Genomic DNA, 15092 nt, shown 5'->3' with positions numbered 1-15092 from the left:
TTGCCTGGCAATGGGATGGGATGCTCAACCTGTCCAGCCTATATTCAGTCAGAATCAAAGGCTGACCAGGATTAGGCATGATGTGGAGATGCCGGCGTTGGACTGGGGTAAACACAGTAAGAAGTTTAACAACACCAGGTTAAAGTCCAACAGGTTAAATTAGGCAAACAGGGGCACAGTGGAATTTTTTTGGCCATGTTCAAGAACAGTTGTGTAGTTGGTTCCAACAAGGCAACATCACTAATTGTTCACTTTAGATTTCGAGTAAAGCAGCCGAGATTTTCTCATTGCAAAGAATATTGTGCACCACCTCCAGTGTATGACTGCATGTCTGAAAAACAATACGGGGATGTCATGGTCTGGGTTGTGCTGTTATATGTTAGATACAGGCCAATGTGAGCACACATTTGAATGTAAGGCCCATCAGACCACTCAGAATACCACACCTGAAAGTTTGCACGGTTGAACTGTAACCTATATAATGGTAAGTACAACGTGAAGCATTGTCCCGGACTTCTAAATCTCTTACTTTGGTTAGAATTATTCATTCATCGGCCATGGGCATTGCTGACTGATGTGGAGATGCCAGCGTTGGACTGGGATAAACACAGTAAAAAGTCTCAGCACCAAGTTTAAGTCTAACAGGTTTATTTGGTAGCACAAGCCACTAGCTTTTGGAGCACTGCTCCTTCACCAGGACAGTTAGCGACACTAACTGGTTAAAGTGATGTGTATTGTCTCCAGCCAGGACAGTTAAAACGGTCCTGGCTGGAGACAAGACACATCTCTCTAACCTGTGCTTAGCCCCTTCTCCACTCACATTGTCTGTACCTTTAAGACTTGATTACCTGTAAAGTCTCGCATTCCAACCATTTTGTAAATTGAGTTTGTGTCTTAATAGGCCCTGTTTGCGAACAGAACTCCCACTTACCTGAAGGGGCAGCACTCCAAATGCTCGTGGCTTGTGCTACCAAATAAACCTGTTCAGACCTCTTACATTGCTGACTGGCTAGTATTTATGGAGTCAAGCACATTTGTGGCTCTGAAATCAGACCAGGACAAAGATTTCCTTCCCTACTGAACATTAGTGAACCAGATGGGTTTTTCCAACAATTGTTTCATGGTCATCTGCAGATTCTTAATTCCAGACTGTTTCATTGAATTCAAATTCCACCATCTGTCGTGGTGGGACAGATTCGAACTAAGGTCCCCAGAACATTAGCTGATTTGCTGGATTAACAGATAATGCCACAAGGCCATCACCTCCTCAATTCAAAAACTTTTACTTTTCATTCAGCTAAGTGTTTTGTCTGACAGTTCATAATTTACTAACATTCCAGTCATTATGAAAAAAGGTCCGTGTGTGATGTGCTGTCACCTGACTTTAGATGGTAGCCTCCCTCAATCTGCCAATTCCACCTACTAGCGCAACTTCAGTATTCTTTCTTCAACATCAGTTTAACAATCAAGTCTTGGTGATGAGTCAAAAATTCCTGTCAGTTAGTAACAGCTACAATGCCTCTGGGCCAATTTTCCAAGCTGCCCCCTCAGGCCACATTCAACAGGGCTTTCGATTCAGCAAGCCATTTGACTAGATTCTGAGCTCATCAATATGCAGTCTGTCACGAGGATCACAATCCTCCAATTCTGAAGCCCACACATACCTATTCTCTCTCCACCCCCCACCACACCATCAGGGGATTGACTCGTGCTTATTGGTTTCATGACTGTTAACTAATCCAGAATTCTGCTGCCCACATCTTCCCAAACATGCCATTAATCAAAAAGAATTGAATTCAAACTTCATTAAAAACAGTCATAAGAGTTCAGCTTTTCAAGAGTCAAATTATTTCGTGCGCACACATTTCAAACGTCAAATGTGTTGCAGTTCACAGCCAACAGGTACTTTAGCAATTGAGCAGGCCAAGAGGAAAAAATAATATAGAAAATTAATAAAATCAGAAGGATTATCCTTTTTAGATGGCATTCCAAAAACATCAAATCTATTGAAAAATCAGACTGGAAAAACGTTTGGTGTTAGAAACGTGTCTTGTAACCTTAACTGATAACCAGATCCAATAAGTCTGAAATCATTAGCATGTGACTCAGCTTTCTGCGTCATGAGTCAGACACTGGAGTCATTCCTTAGTGCTGAGCACGTCATCTAAACAAAGAATACACTGTCCAGCATTTTGGGAAAAGATGATTAGTTTTTTTTACAAAGTTCAAACATGGGGGGATTTCTAATGTTAACTACATGATAGGTTGATTCATCCTGAGTATTGAAGGCTATCATTTAACATATAACAGTACAGCACAGAACAGGCCCTTCAGCCCACGATGTTGTGCTGCCTAGCTTTATCTGAAACCAAGATCAAGCTATCCCACTCCCTATCATCCTGGTGTGCTTCATGTGCCTATCCAATAACCGCTTAAATGTTCCTAAAGTGTCTGACTCCACTATCACTGCAGGCAGTCCATTCCACACCCCAACCACTCTCTGCGTAAAGAACCTACCTCCGATATCCTTCCAATATCTCCCACCATGACCCCTATAGTTATGCCCCCTTGTAATAGCTCCATCCATCCGAGGAAATAGTCTTTGAACGTTCACTATCTATCCCCTTCATCATTTTATAAACCTCTATTAAGTCTCCCCCACTCCAGAGAGAACAGCCCTAGCTTCTGATTGATAATCCTGTTACTTAAAATGTAGACAATTAAGCCCAACACTTCCAATCTACAGATCGTCATACCCCAGATGTACACCTCCCCTTCTCCCCTCTCCTCCCTTTCCCCACCCCCAGATGTGCTTGGGAAACTCATCAACACAAGCATTGTTCAGGAGTTTGGGGACTTTGATTCCTGTGCCTGGAACCCTCCACATTCCCTGACTCCCCACTGGCCACCCACCCTGCCCCCTCACCTTCTCAATGTGGCTTTTGCACTTCATACATTAATTTGTCTGCCTGTGACACTCCTGCATGAGGAAGGACTCCAGAACAGAGCTGCAATGCTTCACGTTTCAAGAGGCCTGGTGCAAGCTAGACAAGAACAGACTGGCAATCTGCTGGTGATTGCCACTCAAGACCAGCCCGTAGTTTTAGCCATTAGCATATATACAAATACATTAACAGAACCTTCAGGACACAGGTCAGCCTTGGATATCTACACATGCACTGGAACCCTAAAACCGAAGGTGACAAACATGGTGAACTTTATCTTGAAGAACAAAATCAAGTAGTGAGGCTTCCTGAGCGGCTTCTCTCTCCACTTGCCGAAGGTATTATCGCAATTAATTCTGAAGGGGGATGGGGACAAAGAACATCAATGCAAGCATAGCTACAAGTGCTCTCAAAGATGTTGCTACAGTCAGAATCTGACACACCCCTGCCCCACCAGTAACTAACAATAGTGCTGACTGAGGTAGAATTTAATGCAACATCTTCCAATTTTTCCTTACAATTGGAGCAGCTAGAAAAAAAATCCTAAATGTGCACAAACTCCAGTTCGGTGCAGGATATTATGCCAGCCTAATACTGAAGGCAGCTTTGTACGTGGAGCATGTTCTGAGTGGTTAAGACTGCCAGGATCATTTTAAAAACATACAACTTACAGCCAGAGACCCTATGTAAACAAACTGAATGTGGTTTTCAACTGGGCTGCATGTCAAATATGGCTGTCACGTGTTAAACAGGCAGCATTTTAAAACATACTGGTTTATGTATCTTCACACTATGTCAAACCCAATAGTGGAATGGAGCAGGAACATGTCATGCATTTTCAAAAATTAGGACAAATTTTACCCATTTCATACAAAATGGGTAAACGTTAGCCTACATTTTAATACATGGCATGGTCGCATCATGACATTTCTTCCCTTTACTTAAAATCCAAGTTTCGCAAAAATGAAAACAGAGTTCCCTTCATTTTTGAGGACATCAATTAGTGGTGCTAGGGTGAAGATGGACCACATTGTGAACAGATCAAGGAGGACAATTTTAAATTTAAAATCAAGGAAAAAATGTACCCTTTTTTTTTAAGAGACAGTATTAAGATTCAGTGCTCAGTACCAATCAGAGCACAAAACTAAGGTTGACACACTCAGTGCAGTAGCTAATGAGTGCTGCAGTATCAAAGTTGTTATCTTTGGGAATTAAACAAGTCTCCATTTGTTTTCAAAAGGATGAAAAATATTCCATGGGACCATTTTGAAGTGCAAGGAAGTTATATCTGGTGTCCTGGTCAATATTTATCCCTGAACAGGTTCACCTCCAAAGCTTGCTATGTGCAAACTGGTTGATATGTTTCTGACAATACAACAATGACTACACTACAAAAAGTACTTGGAGATAACTAAGTAGTTGCAAAAAGCAACATCTAAATGCATGTTTTTTTATACTTTAAAAACATGGAACCTTATGCCAGTTGAACATTGTATTGGAATAGTTAAAGTTAGGTCTTCCTTCCCCCCACCCCAAAGAGAAATCTGAAGCCATATATGGGGAATAGGAGCAGGTCACTGAGTCAGTCGAGCCTGCTCTGCCATGCAAACAGATTATGTCTGACCAACCCCTTATGCCATATTCCCCCCTACAACGCAATATCCTCCCAGAAATCCATTAATTTCTGTCTTGAACATGCCCAATGATTACAGCTGTCTGGTAGAGAATTCCATTCTGAAGAAATTCCTCAGCCTTCAAATGGCATGTCCCTCGTGTATGCAAAGTTAACACCACAAGTCTTGAAGCAGGGAACAAATTACTAGCCTTACAATGGAGTGCTATTTGATCTTACAGACAAAAGTTAGTGGGCAGATAGGAAATTTGCACGTAGTCTGAAGGGGAATATTGAGGGCCATTTCCAGTCACACTTCACAGAACATAATACCATCAAAAAAAGGGGGAAGTTATGGAAAATATTGTTTCAAGAAAAAAAAAATCACTCCTGCAGAAACACTTGTGCATAAATTGCAACTTTTACTAAAGATTTAAAACCAGTCAGCATCCAAGCCAGAGAAAAACAGTCATCTCAATGACTTCTTCACTTGTGCAAACAAATGTATTTTACACTGGGCTGGATGATGTATCATGAAGTTAAAAACAAATCAATGTACACCATCAGCTGCTTGGCCTTTCCATCTCAACTGCCATCAAGCCTTTTCAATTACTACATTTATTTCTACAGATTAGCTTGGGTGGTGTGTTTGGGGGGGGGGGGGGGGGGCGGAAAGAGAGAGAGAGAGAGAGAGAGGAAGATTCAATTTTGGGATTCCTACCTGCCAATAGGGTTGTCAAGGCCCCAGAAATTATAATTCATCTTCCGGATGCTGCTATGAACAGCCTAGTTTTTTAGGGATGGGGGTGCTCCAGATACAAGTCCAACTAGAGCAGGCAAAGCTAGCTGTCTATCACTGTGTACAGCAGTCAGCATTGGGAAAAAACACTAGAGGACAGATTTAGTGATAGAGGGAACCAACTCCAAATGCATTCAAATATTTATTTTCCCAGCAAAAGAAAAAACAAGTGAATCCTACTTCACAAGACTTTACACATCTCCAAGCTGTTTGCAAGGGGCCAAGTATAGATAAGACATTCCCACGAAAAGATTGCTTCCTGCCAAGATGATCCAAAATAAATTTACAAAAATGTTTCAAAAACTTCCTGTCCTCGAAGACCTTGGTGTTAACTATGATACTGTTATACTAGCTATATGTACTTGCCCAACTTCACTGGTTGAGATTGCTACTAATCCTCAAATTGGTGTCCTCACCCTGTTGTCTTGGCTCACATCCATCCTTCAGCAAGCTAAAAAGTGATCACCACATTCCTGTGTGCAAATTGGCTGCCACATTTCCCACATTCTATTGCAATGGCTGCAAAGCACTCGAGACATCTGGCGGTTGTGACAAGCAGTGGTTTAAAAATAAAGACCTGTTCAAAGGCATATAAAATGCAAGTCTCTTGTTTTGGGAAGGAAACCACAACAAGCAACAGTATGATACAAATTAATACTTAGCATAAAGTTTTACAGCATTTAAGAGTACCAAGTAGGTTTTCACCATTTAAATTTATTTCTCATCCTCCTGAAGAATTTTAATGCATGACAAATCCTAGGTTATGCAGAATTCCCAGCAGGTGCTCTCAGCTGGCAAAGCCTCTCAATGCACAATTTGCCCTAGGCTCTAGTAAGTTTAAAATTAGTGAATGATGGAATAGTATGGCTAATTTCATACATTAGTGGCTACATCTCAAGAGTACACACTGGCATGGCCCAAGTGCTTTGCAACCAAGGTCATAAAGGCACAATATAACCCAAGTTTTCTAAGTGGTAGATCATAAAATCAGGACCACCAACTAAAAACATAATCTTTGTACGACATCGTTAGGCTGTAACTCGGTCTTGGAAAAGGGTCCAATATATGTAATCATTAGATGGAGGTTACAAGAACAGGGGCCTTAATGTTAGTTCATGGTACAGTAACAGAATGCAATCACTCGAGGTAGAGTTGCAAGTAATTTGTCCCCCCCCCCCCCCCCCCGAACTCTTGCTTCATTTTCAAGTTGCAAAATTTCAACTAACGATTCCCACTGCAAAGAATGAGCGCCAGAAATAGGGAACGTATTGCACTAAATCTCAATTCCAATGTTGGAGTTTAATGATTTGTACATAATTAAAACCTTGAAGCCTCATTCAATTATCACTAGTGCTTGTCTTCCTGTCACACAACTCTTCAAAAAAAAAAGTGATCAAACTAACTTGCTGAGAGTTTCAGACTGAATATTAGCCTTTCGCCACAATTTACTTCAGATAGAATATTCACATTTCGGAACCAAGTTCTGCAAGTTTAAGTGACCAAGAGGCAGTTATTAAAGAAGAGAAAACCAAACATTTTCTCATGCGACAGAGCCTACCATTTAGCTGAAATCCATTTGAAACAAATCCAAGAAAATAGTGTTGATGACAACCATCACTCACCTGCAACTTTGTATATGTGCATGCAAAATATGTTAGTAAATATCTCTACTACAGAGATAGTAAGAAGTCTGACAACACCAGGTTAAAGTCCAACAGATGTATTTGGAATCACAAGCTTTTGGAGTGCTGCTTTATCAGGTGACTTACATGAAGGAGCAGTGCTCTGAAAGGTTGTGATTTCAAGCAAGCTTGGTGTTGAGACTTCTTACTGTGCCTCCCAGTCCAACGCCAGCATCGCTACAACAGATATTGTGCAGCTTTGTACACCCGATTCTTAATTGCATATTTGTGATTTGAGTCATTCCAATTCTGCAGTATTGGACACATCTCACTGATTTCCCTCAAGGGGGTGGAAGCAGAGAGGTGTCTTATTTTCCCCAATATTGTACATCAAATGTTTTAATTACTAACGAGAAGTTCCTGCCCCACTTTCCTTGGTCCATTGTTCTCAGGGATCCTTCAGAAGGGGGTGGAAAGCACACCCAATCTCAGAAAATCCACAAAATTCAGCTGGGATCAATGGATGATCAGAAACTCAAGCCAAGCTTTCCCTATTTAAGCAGCAGCAGCAAAGCTTTCCCTGCTTAAGACTGCAGCAGCGACATTCAGAACAGCTGCAAAGGCTAGTCCCCAGATTTAAGTAGTAACTCAGCACTAATCAGAATCAGACAGGGGACCATCTTATCTGTTCAAGTGTGCAGAGTCACCTTGGGAGCATGTGCTTCGGAATGTTGAGCCCATCGTATCTATGAATGTAGATAATAGTCACTTCAGAAAGAACAACCCCCCCCCCCCAAGGCACAGGCAGCATACCAATAGCTGAAGCAGCTCCATTTGCACAACTATTGCTTGATGCCTGATATCTAACATTAGTGCAGGGTTTGATACCAAGCCATTTCATACATGCACCTCATGCTCTTCAAATGATGACAGAAGTGCATTTCAATTTGTAAATTTAGCAATCTGCATCATCGATATGATTACGGGTTCCCACTGCAATAATCAAACTAGGCTCTTTCATATCCTTCCCACCCCCACAAAAAAATCCCCAAGGTCAAAAGATTTAAACAGAAATCTGAGTGATGACTTCCTCCAACTACTCGAGAGATCACTTCCATTGCAAAAAACTAGTTGACTCAAATTAAACAGAATTAGGAAATTACAATCGGTGATAGACAATACACTGAATTGGATGTCACTTCCCCCCACCCGCCCCCCAAACTGTAAATAAAAGGTGTAAATGAAATCAAATGTTTTTCTATCCCAAACAGGGATGCCCCTTTTCTGGGTAAACTGTTCACTGCCCCAAGACTCAAGGCAACTACACAGGAGCTGACTAGCAGGTTCCAACTCTGGAATCCTCCTGCCCAGAGATCTCTCCAGATCTGGATACAGAAAAGCCCACATCGCAACTGAGGCCAATAGTTTAATAAAGGAAGATGCTGGAGCATAGTTTAAAAACACACAATATCGCAACAGCAGTTTTACTCCATTGGAAGTCTAACATGGGGAATTGGCTGCTCAAAGCAGACAAGAGTGTGTATTGGGGTCAAGCTGGCACTGCAATGTAAACAAATGGCCCAACTCTTGTGATCTTCCGGGTAATAAAATCCAGCCAAAAGTCAAGAAAAACAAAATCGCCATCTGAACTGATGCCCCAAGCTGTGGTGAACGCAGCAGTGATATCACAGTACACCCCATGGCTGTGTGTCTGGGGTGTCAACTACAGACTTCAAGCTTCATTGTGTAGGGGCGAATCGTAACACAATCCCCGTCCCAGAGGCAATGAACCAAGCTCATGTCCCAAAGGTCAAGCCCTCCACCCACCTTCTCCCCCCCCCCCCCCGCCCCCGCCCCCCCAAACCAGAAAGTGCTTCCCAACACTTGGTCCAGTTCCATCTGCATTGGCACCGGGAGCTGTCTGCAATGTCTGGGTGTGGTGATGGGAATTCCCCGCCCCCAACTTCAAATCAAGCCCACCCCTTTTTTTAAAAAAAACATACGCACAAAAGTCTAAGTCATCCCTTGTAGTTAAATATCCAAAACCACAGCACAAGTGAAAGTGTTTTGGAGAGCGAAGCTCGCCCAGCACGAGCTGGAGACAGTGCTGGCAGGTCAGGCTGAGTCAAGACAATTCCCCAATCTCTGTCTAGGAGGGTGGGCTGGTTCTGTCGGGGAGGAGGAGGAGGAGGAGGAGGGTGGGCTGGTTCTGTCGGGGAGGAGGAGGAGGGTGGGCTGGTTCTGTCGGGGAGGAGGAGGGTGGGCTGGTTCTGTCGGGGAGGGGGAGGGGGAGGGGGAGGGTGGGCTGGCTGTCTAGGAGGTGAAGGAGACGAAAGAGAGAGGGTGGGCTGGGTTCTGTCTGGAACAGAGAGGGTGAGCTGGCTGTGTCAGTGTGCAGGGCTGGGAGAGTGCGGCACTGGAAGGTTATTGATCCAGTATTGGCTCTGGCACTCACCGCCTCTCTAATGCAGCAATGGCGCAACCCAGACCCCTCCCTTACCCCAGGGGTGAGGGAGGAAGAGAAATTACAGCCTCCCCTCCCCCCCAGACAGAGCTTTTGGGAGGGGGGGGGGGGTCGGAGAATAGGAAAACAGTTTATTTTTCACGGAACTTGGCCACAGCTCTCTGTTCCACGTCACCTTCAGTACAGGATAACCGTGGAAAAAATAAATTCCCCCAGTAACTGCAGCCCCCACCCCACAAAAAAACAATTATAGACCCCCTACCCCATTGCCAACAACAACTGCAGCCCCCCCCCCACCACCACCACAACTCCTACTCCCCCAAACCATGCCCAACTGCAGCTCCCTTCCCAGTAATTGTACCCCTCCCAAAGCAACAACCCCCCCCCCCACAAACCATGTCCAAATGCAGCCCCCCTACCCTCAAAAACCATGCCCAAGTTCAGCCCCCAGCAGCAGTAGCTGCAGCCCCCCCGCCCAGCCCACTCTATAACAAAAGGAGAGTGAATTCTCTCTCTCTCCGCACCTTCTGCAGCTTGTCCTGGGGCTGGCCGGGCTCTGGCTGTGATTCCTGCTCCTGGGGGCTCCTCTCCTCAGCGGGCACCGCTTCCTTCTCCTTCTTGGGGGTCGCCTCCTGTTTGTGGGGCTCTCCCTCTCCGGCGCCGATCTCCTCCACCGGCAGCTTGCCCTTGCCTTTCCCGGACTCTTCCTGGGCAGCAGCAGCAGGAACAGTAGTAGTAGCCGGTGGCTCTGCCTTCACCTCCCCGCCGGCTTCCCCCACTGCTGTTGCTGTCTCCGCCGCTGCCTCCTCTTCCTCCCCGCTCTGCCTGGGCTCCCCGGCGGCTCCGCTCTGATCAACTTTGGCAGCGGCCGCCTGCTCCCCGGCGCTGGCAGCCGAGGCTCTGGACCTCATGTACAGAGAGGCGATGATGAGAGCCAGCACGGTGAAGAGGAGCGGGACAGCCACATACACATCCACTGCCACGTCCATATCCCTCCAATTTCCACCAGCACTGCGCTTCCACTAGCTCTGCTGGCTCACACTGCTGCTCCAAATCACAGATGGCATGTAAAGATGAATCGGATTTTAAAACGGATCGTCATTTCCTTCATCCCGCCCTCCCCCTCTAATATTTAAAGGCTCCGCTACCTCCAAAAGCAGCCAAGACAATTGACCACCCTCCCCCCAACTCATTGAATTGATTGGCTCAACGCCTGGTGGTTCACTCAATAATCACAATTAAGGCATCATCTCTCTCTTGTCCTTGAAATGTTTCCTTATTTTCTATTCCCATAGTTTTTTTAAAAGAAAATTAGGGCTGCAACAATGACAGATATATGAACTGCCACCCGTGTATGAGTGGTCTTGTGTAAGTCTTTTCCATGTTAAAAATATTCCCTTTTTATGTAAGGAACTGTAATAGATCGCCAATAACTTGGTGGACAAGATTACTAAAATCTGTCCTTGGTATGTAAATACATTCTAGCTCGATGTACTTAGTGTGGCATGGTGACATAGTGGTTAGCACTGCTGCCTCACACCGTCAGGGACTTGGGTTCGATTCTGGGCTTGGGGCACTGTTTTCTTCCCACAGTCTGAAAGACGTGCTGGTTAGGCCTCTTTTAGGGCAAACCAAATAAACCAACTCAAATTAACTCGGGGATAAAGTAAAAGTGGCAGCTCCCCAAAAGGAGGGGGAACAGCCCGAACAGAACAGAGGTACAAAGGAAACTTAAAACATCAAATCAAAATGTGATTATCGGGGTCTATAATGCACCCCAGCCCCTGCGGTGCCCAACGGGTGCGGAAGCATCAACTGTGCCCGTGGACACCGCATGCTCCTTCTCCAGGGACACCTGGCTGCGAACATAGCCGCGGTAGAGGGGCAGACAGTCAGTATGGACGACCCCGTCGATCACCCGCTGCCCGGACCTGTTAATGGCGAGTTTCGCCAGGCCCTGGAGCAGGTTCACGAGGAGGTACATGCTGGTTAGGTGCATTGGCCATGCTAAATTCTCCCTCAGTGTACCCAAACAAGTATGGGAATGTGGTGACTCGGGGATTTTCACAGTAACTTCATTGCAGTGTTAATGTAAGCCTACTTGTGACACTAATTTTAAAAAAAGAATATTTTAGTGGATACACATTTTGTGTAATAATTTTTTGTAAAGTTAAGAATAGAAAACATACATTGTAGGGACAATTGACATGCCTAATGGTGGTAATGTCACTGAAATTTTTTCAGAGGACAATATTACTTTGGGGCATCCCATACCAGGGCATCTGGAGGAATTTAAATTCAATTCATAAATCTGAAGCTTGTCTCAGATTGTCATCAAAACTAATGCCCTTTAGGGCAAGCTATGTGCCCTCATCTGGATAAAGGCAAAATACTTGTGAATACTGGAATCTGAAACAAAAATAGAAAAGGCTGGAAAATCTCAGCATCTGTAAAGAGAGAAGAGCTAACGTATTAAGTCTGGATGACCCTAGACGACCTTTCGTCAAAACTCCGACGAAGGGTCATCCAGACTTGAAACATTAGCTCTGTTCTCTCTCCACAGATGATGTCAGACCTGCTGAGATTTTTCCAGCATTTTCTGTTTTTGTCTTCATCTGGTCTGGCCAACATGCGGCTCCAGGCCCCCAGCATTGTGGCCGACTCTTGAATGCCCTCTGAAATGGCTTAGCAAACCACTCAGTTGTACCAAGTGCCACAGATACTAGATGGATTGCAGTGGTTCAGGAAGGCGGTACACCTTCTCAAGGATGATTAGGCAACAAATGCTGCCCATATCCCGTGAAATAAAAGAAAAAAATATTCCTTAATGGTTTCTGATTCAGGGAGTAGGAAGAGATGAGGAAACAATTAACAATTAAGCTCAATTAACAGGGTTGTTTGTTACTTGTTTCTGGTTAGTCATGAGACACTCTTGGAGCAATTGAATGCAACTTTTGGCAATTGATTCAGTGAAAGTGGAAATCACATCAAGTAAGCCAGACAGTACATTTATTTGTTTAATGTTTTCAATTTATCTGATGCTTCTTTCATTTAATGGAATTAATCTGTTACATCATCCAACTATGATTCCACTAATGTTTTTCTCTCTTCTATTAATAAACTCCTTAATTTATTACTGTTCAGTTATTTTCTATGTTTCTATAGACAGTAAAGGTATCAAGGAGTATGGGGGGAGAGCAGAAGTATGGCATTGAGATCGGGTATCAGCCATGATCATCTTGAATGGCAGAGCAGACTCAAGGGACAAAAAAGCCTACTGCTGCTCCTATTTTCTATGTCTTTATGAAGAAACATTGACTGCTTTATTTATATATATGTATATTGCTGTATATTTCTAACTTTTCCTGTTTTTGCTTCCGATTTTCCCCAAAGTTAAGGTAGACAGGTCTTTTGTATCTGCCAAATATTTTGAAAGCTATGGGGATTGCTTTCAATAAAATCTTGTGATGAGGCACCAAACAAGAGAATAAAGAACAACAATGAAGAACAACTGGCATGAGAGCCAGATGTCTGCACCCTGCTCTGGTCTGAGCAATCATACCTATAATCTCAAGCACAGTAAGCTGGCAGCAGTTCAGCAGAGATACAATTACTGAGCAGTGCCATCTGCTGCAAAGAGACATGCAGACAAGCTGCACTAAAGCAATGGCACTGCCACTGCCAACCAACAGAGCACAGATTCCATGGTAGTGAACCGGCATAAAGGACCAAATTAAAATAGGCAGTTTTATGTTGAATGTTATTTTTGATATTCTAAGGGTAAGAGTATAACCTTCAATAATTGTAAACATACTGCATTGATGCCTCTTTAAATAGTCCGCATAGCCCTGAGCTGTTAGAAAAAGTATCAATGGTTTACAAAGCATATAATCTGAGTGAATTTAGAGGAGTTGCAGAACTTCTAAGAATCTGCTGCTTCACTGGCTCACGTATTCACAGGAGACAGAAAGAAAACATAGGAATCGACAACAACAATTTGTATTTAAGTAGCAACTTTAATGTAGTAAAATGTCCCAAGATACTTTGCTGGAGCCAAGCCACAAAAGAGGATATTAAGGCAAATGATCAAAAGCTTGGTTACAGAGGTAGGTTTTAGAAAGCATCTTAAAGAAGGAAAGGATAAACAAGGATATCTTAGAAGGTTGCAAGGTTGGAGAAGATTACAGATAGGGAGGGGCAAGATCATGGGGGATTTGAAAACAAGTATGACATTTTTAAAGTTGAGATGTTACTTAACTGGAACCAATGTAATCCCTCATAGCAACCTTTCAATTCAAAAATTTTTTTTAAGATTGAAAATTTGTGCATGTCATTCTTCCATATAAGAAAGTTGACAGAGGGAAAACCAGGGAATTATGGAGTAGTCAGTCTAATAACAAAACACAGTTGTGGAGGAGTGGTCATGGCAGTCCTTAACATTGACCCTGGACCCCAAGAAGACTCATGCTATCTGGTCAAACATGGTCAAGGAAACCTGCTGCCTCCCTCAGCTGATGAATCAGTACTCCTTAATGTTGAATACCATTTGGAAGTACTGAATGTCCAATGGGCAGTGAACTAGAAAGTCCATCACCAAGTGTAGTTCAGTAGGACTGCCACTGAATGAATTGAATCCTGAAAGACATAGCTGTCAAAACAGACCTGTAGTAGGTTGTGTGACAACCAACATGAGGGAAAAATTTACTGGACCTTGCCCTCACCAATCTACCTGCTACAGATGCATCTATCCCCGATAGTACTGATCGGAGGGACCACTGCACAGTCCTTGTGAAGACAAAAGACCCATCTTCACACTGAGAATACTCTCGTGTTGCATGGTCCGACATCGAGCTAAGTGGGATGGATTCGGAATAGATGGAACAGCTCAATAACAGGGCATCCATGAAATGCTGTGGGCCACGCACCCTGGACATACTCTCTTCCACCTTCTTCCATCGGGAAAAAGATACAAAATTCTGAGCCCATGTACCAATCAAGCACAGCTTCTTCCCTGCTGCCATCAGACTTTTTAATGGACCTACCTATATTAAAGGACAAAGAACAGTACAGCACAGGAACAGGCTCTTCAGCCCTCCAAATCTTTGCCGATCATGATGCCTGCCTAAACTAAAAATATATCCTTCCATTCCCATCCTACTTATGTATTCGTCTAGATGCCCCGTAAATGCCACTATCGTACCTGCTCCCACCACCTCCCCGAGCAGCGCGTTCCAGACATTCACCACCTTTTGTGTAAAAAACTTGCCTTGCACATCTCCTCAAAACCTTTCCCCATGTACCTTAAACCTATGTCCCCGAGTACTTAACTTTTCTACCCTAGGAAAGAGCAACTATCATTATATTAATTATATTAAGTTGATCTTTCTCTACACCCGAGCTATGACACATTCATTGCTATGTTCTGCATCCTCTCCTTTCTTCCTCTATGTACGGCATGCTTTGTCTGTATATTGCGCAGAAAACAATGTTTTTCACTGTATACTAATACACGTGACAATAAATCAAATCAAATTCCATCAGTAGCAGCAGAAGTGTATTCCACCACAATCTGTAAATTAATTAGTTTGGCATATTCTTCACTTTATCATTTTCTTCAAGCCAGGAGAGACGAGAGCATGTCAGGCCCAGC

The 15092-nt window shown here is 43.7% G+C and overlaps 1 protein-coding gene across 3 annotated transcripts in view; it reads right to left on the bottom strand.

Moving 5' to 3' along the window:
• LOC144501630 (uncharacterized) overlaps positions 1-10504 on the bottom strand; it is a 122656-nt gene extending 112152 nt beyond the window's left edge. For all 3 annotated transcript variants that reach the window (XM_078225525.1, XM_078225526.1, XM_078225527.1), the window contains exon 1: positions 9967-10504. In XM_078225525.1, coding sequence (XP_078081651.1) covers positions 9967-10431 — 465 coding nt within the window. In that variant the 5' untranslated portion in view covers positions 10432-10504. The remainder of the gene's footprint in view (positions 1-9966) is intronic.
• Between the last annotated feature and the right edge of the window lie 4588 nt (positions 10505-15092).

The sequence above is a fragment of the Mustelus asterias genome, chromosome 12, assembly GCF_964213995.1.
Source record: "Mustelus asterias chromosome 12, sMusAst1.hap1.1, whole genome shotgun sequence".
Taxonomy (NCBI): domain Eukaryota; kingdom Metazoa; phylum Chordata; class Chondrichthyes; order Carcharhiniformes; family Triakidae; genus Mustelus; species Mustelus asterias.
Note: the sequence above shows the minus strand (reverse complement) of the source record. Positions and strands in the feature narration are given on the sequence as shown.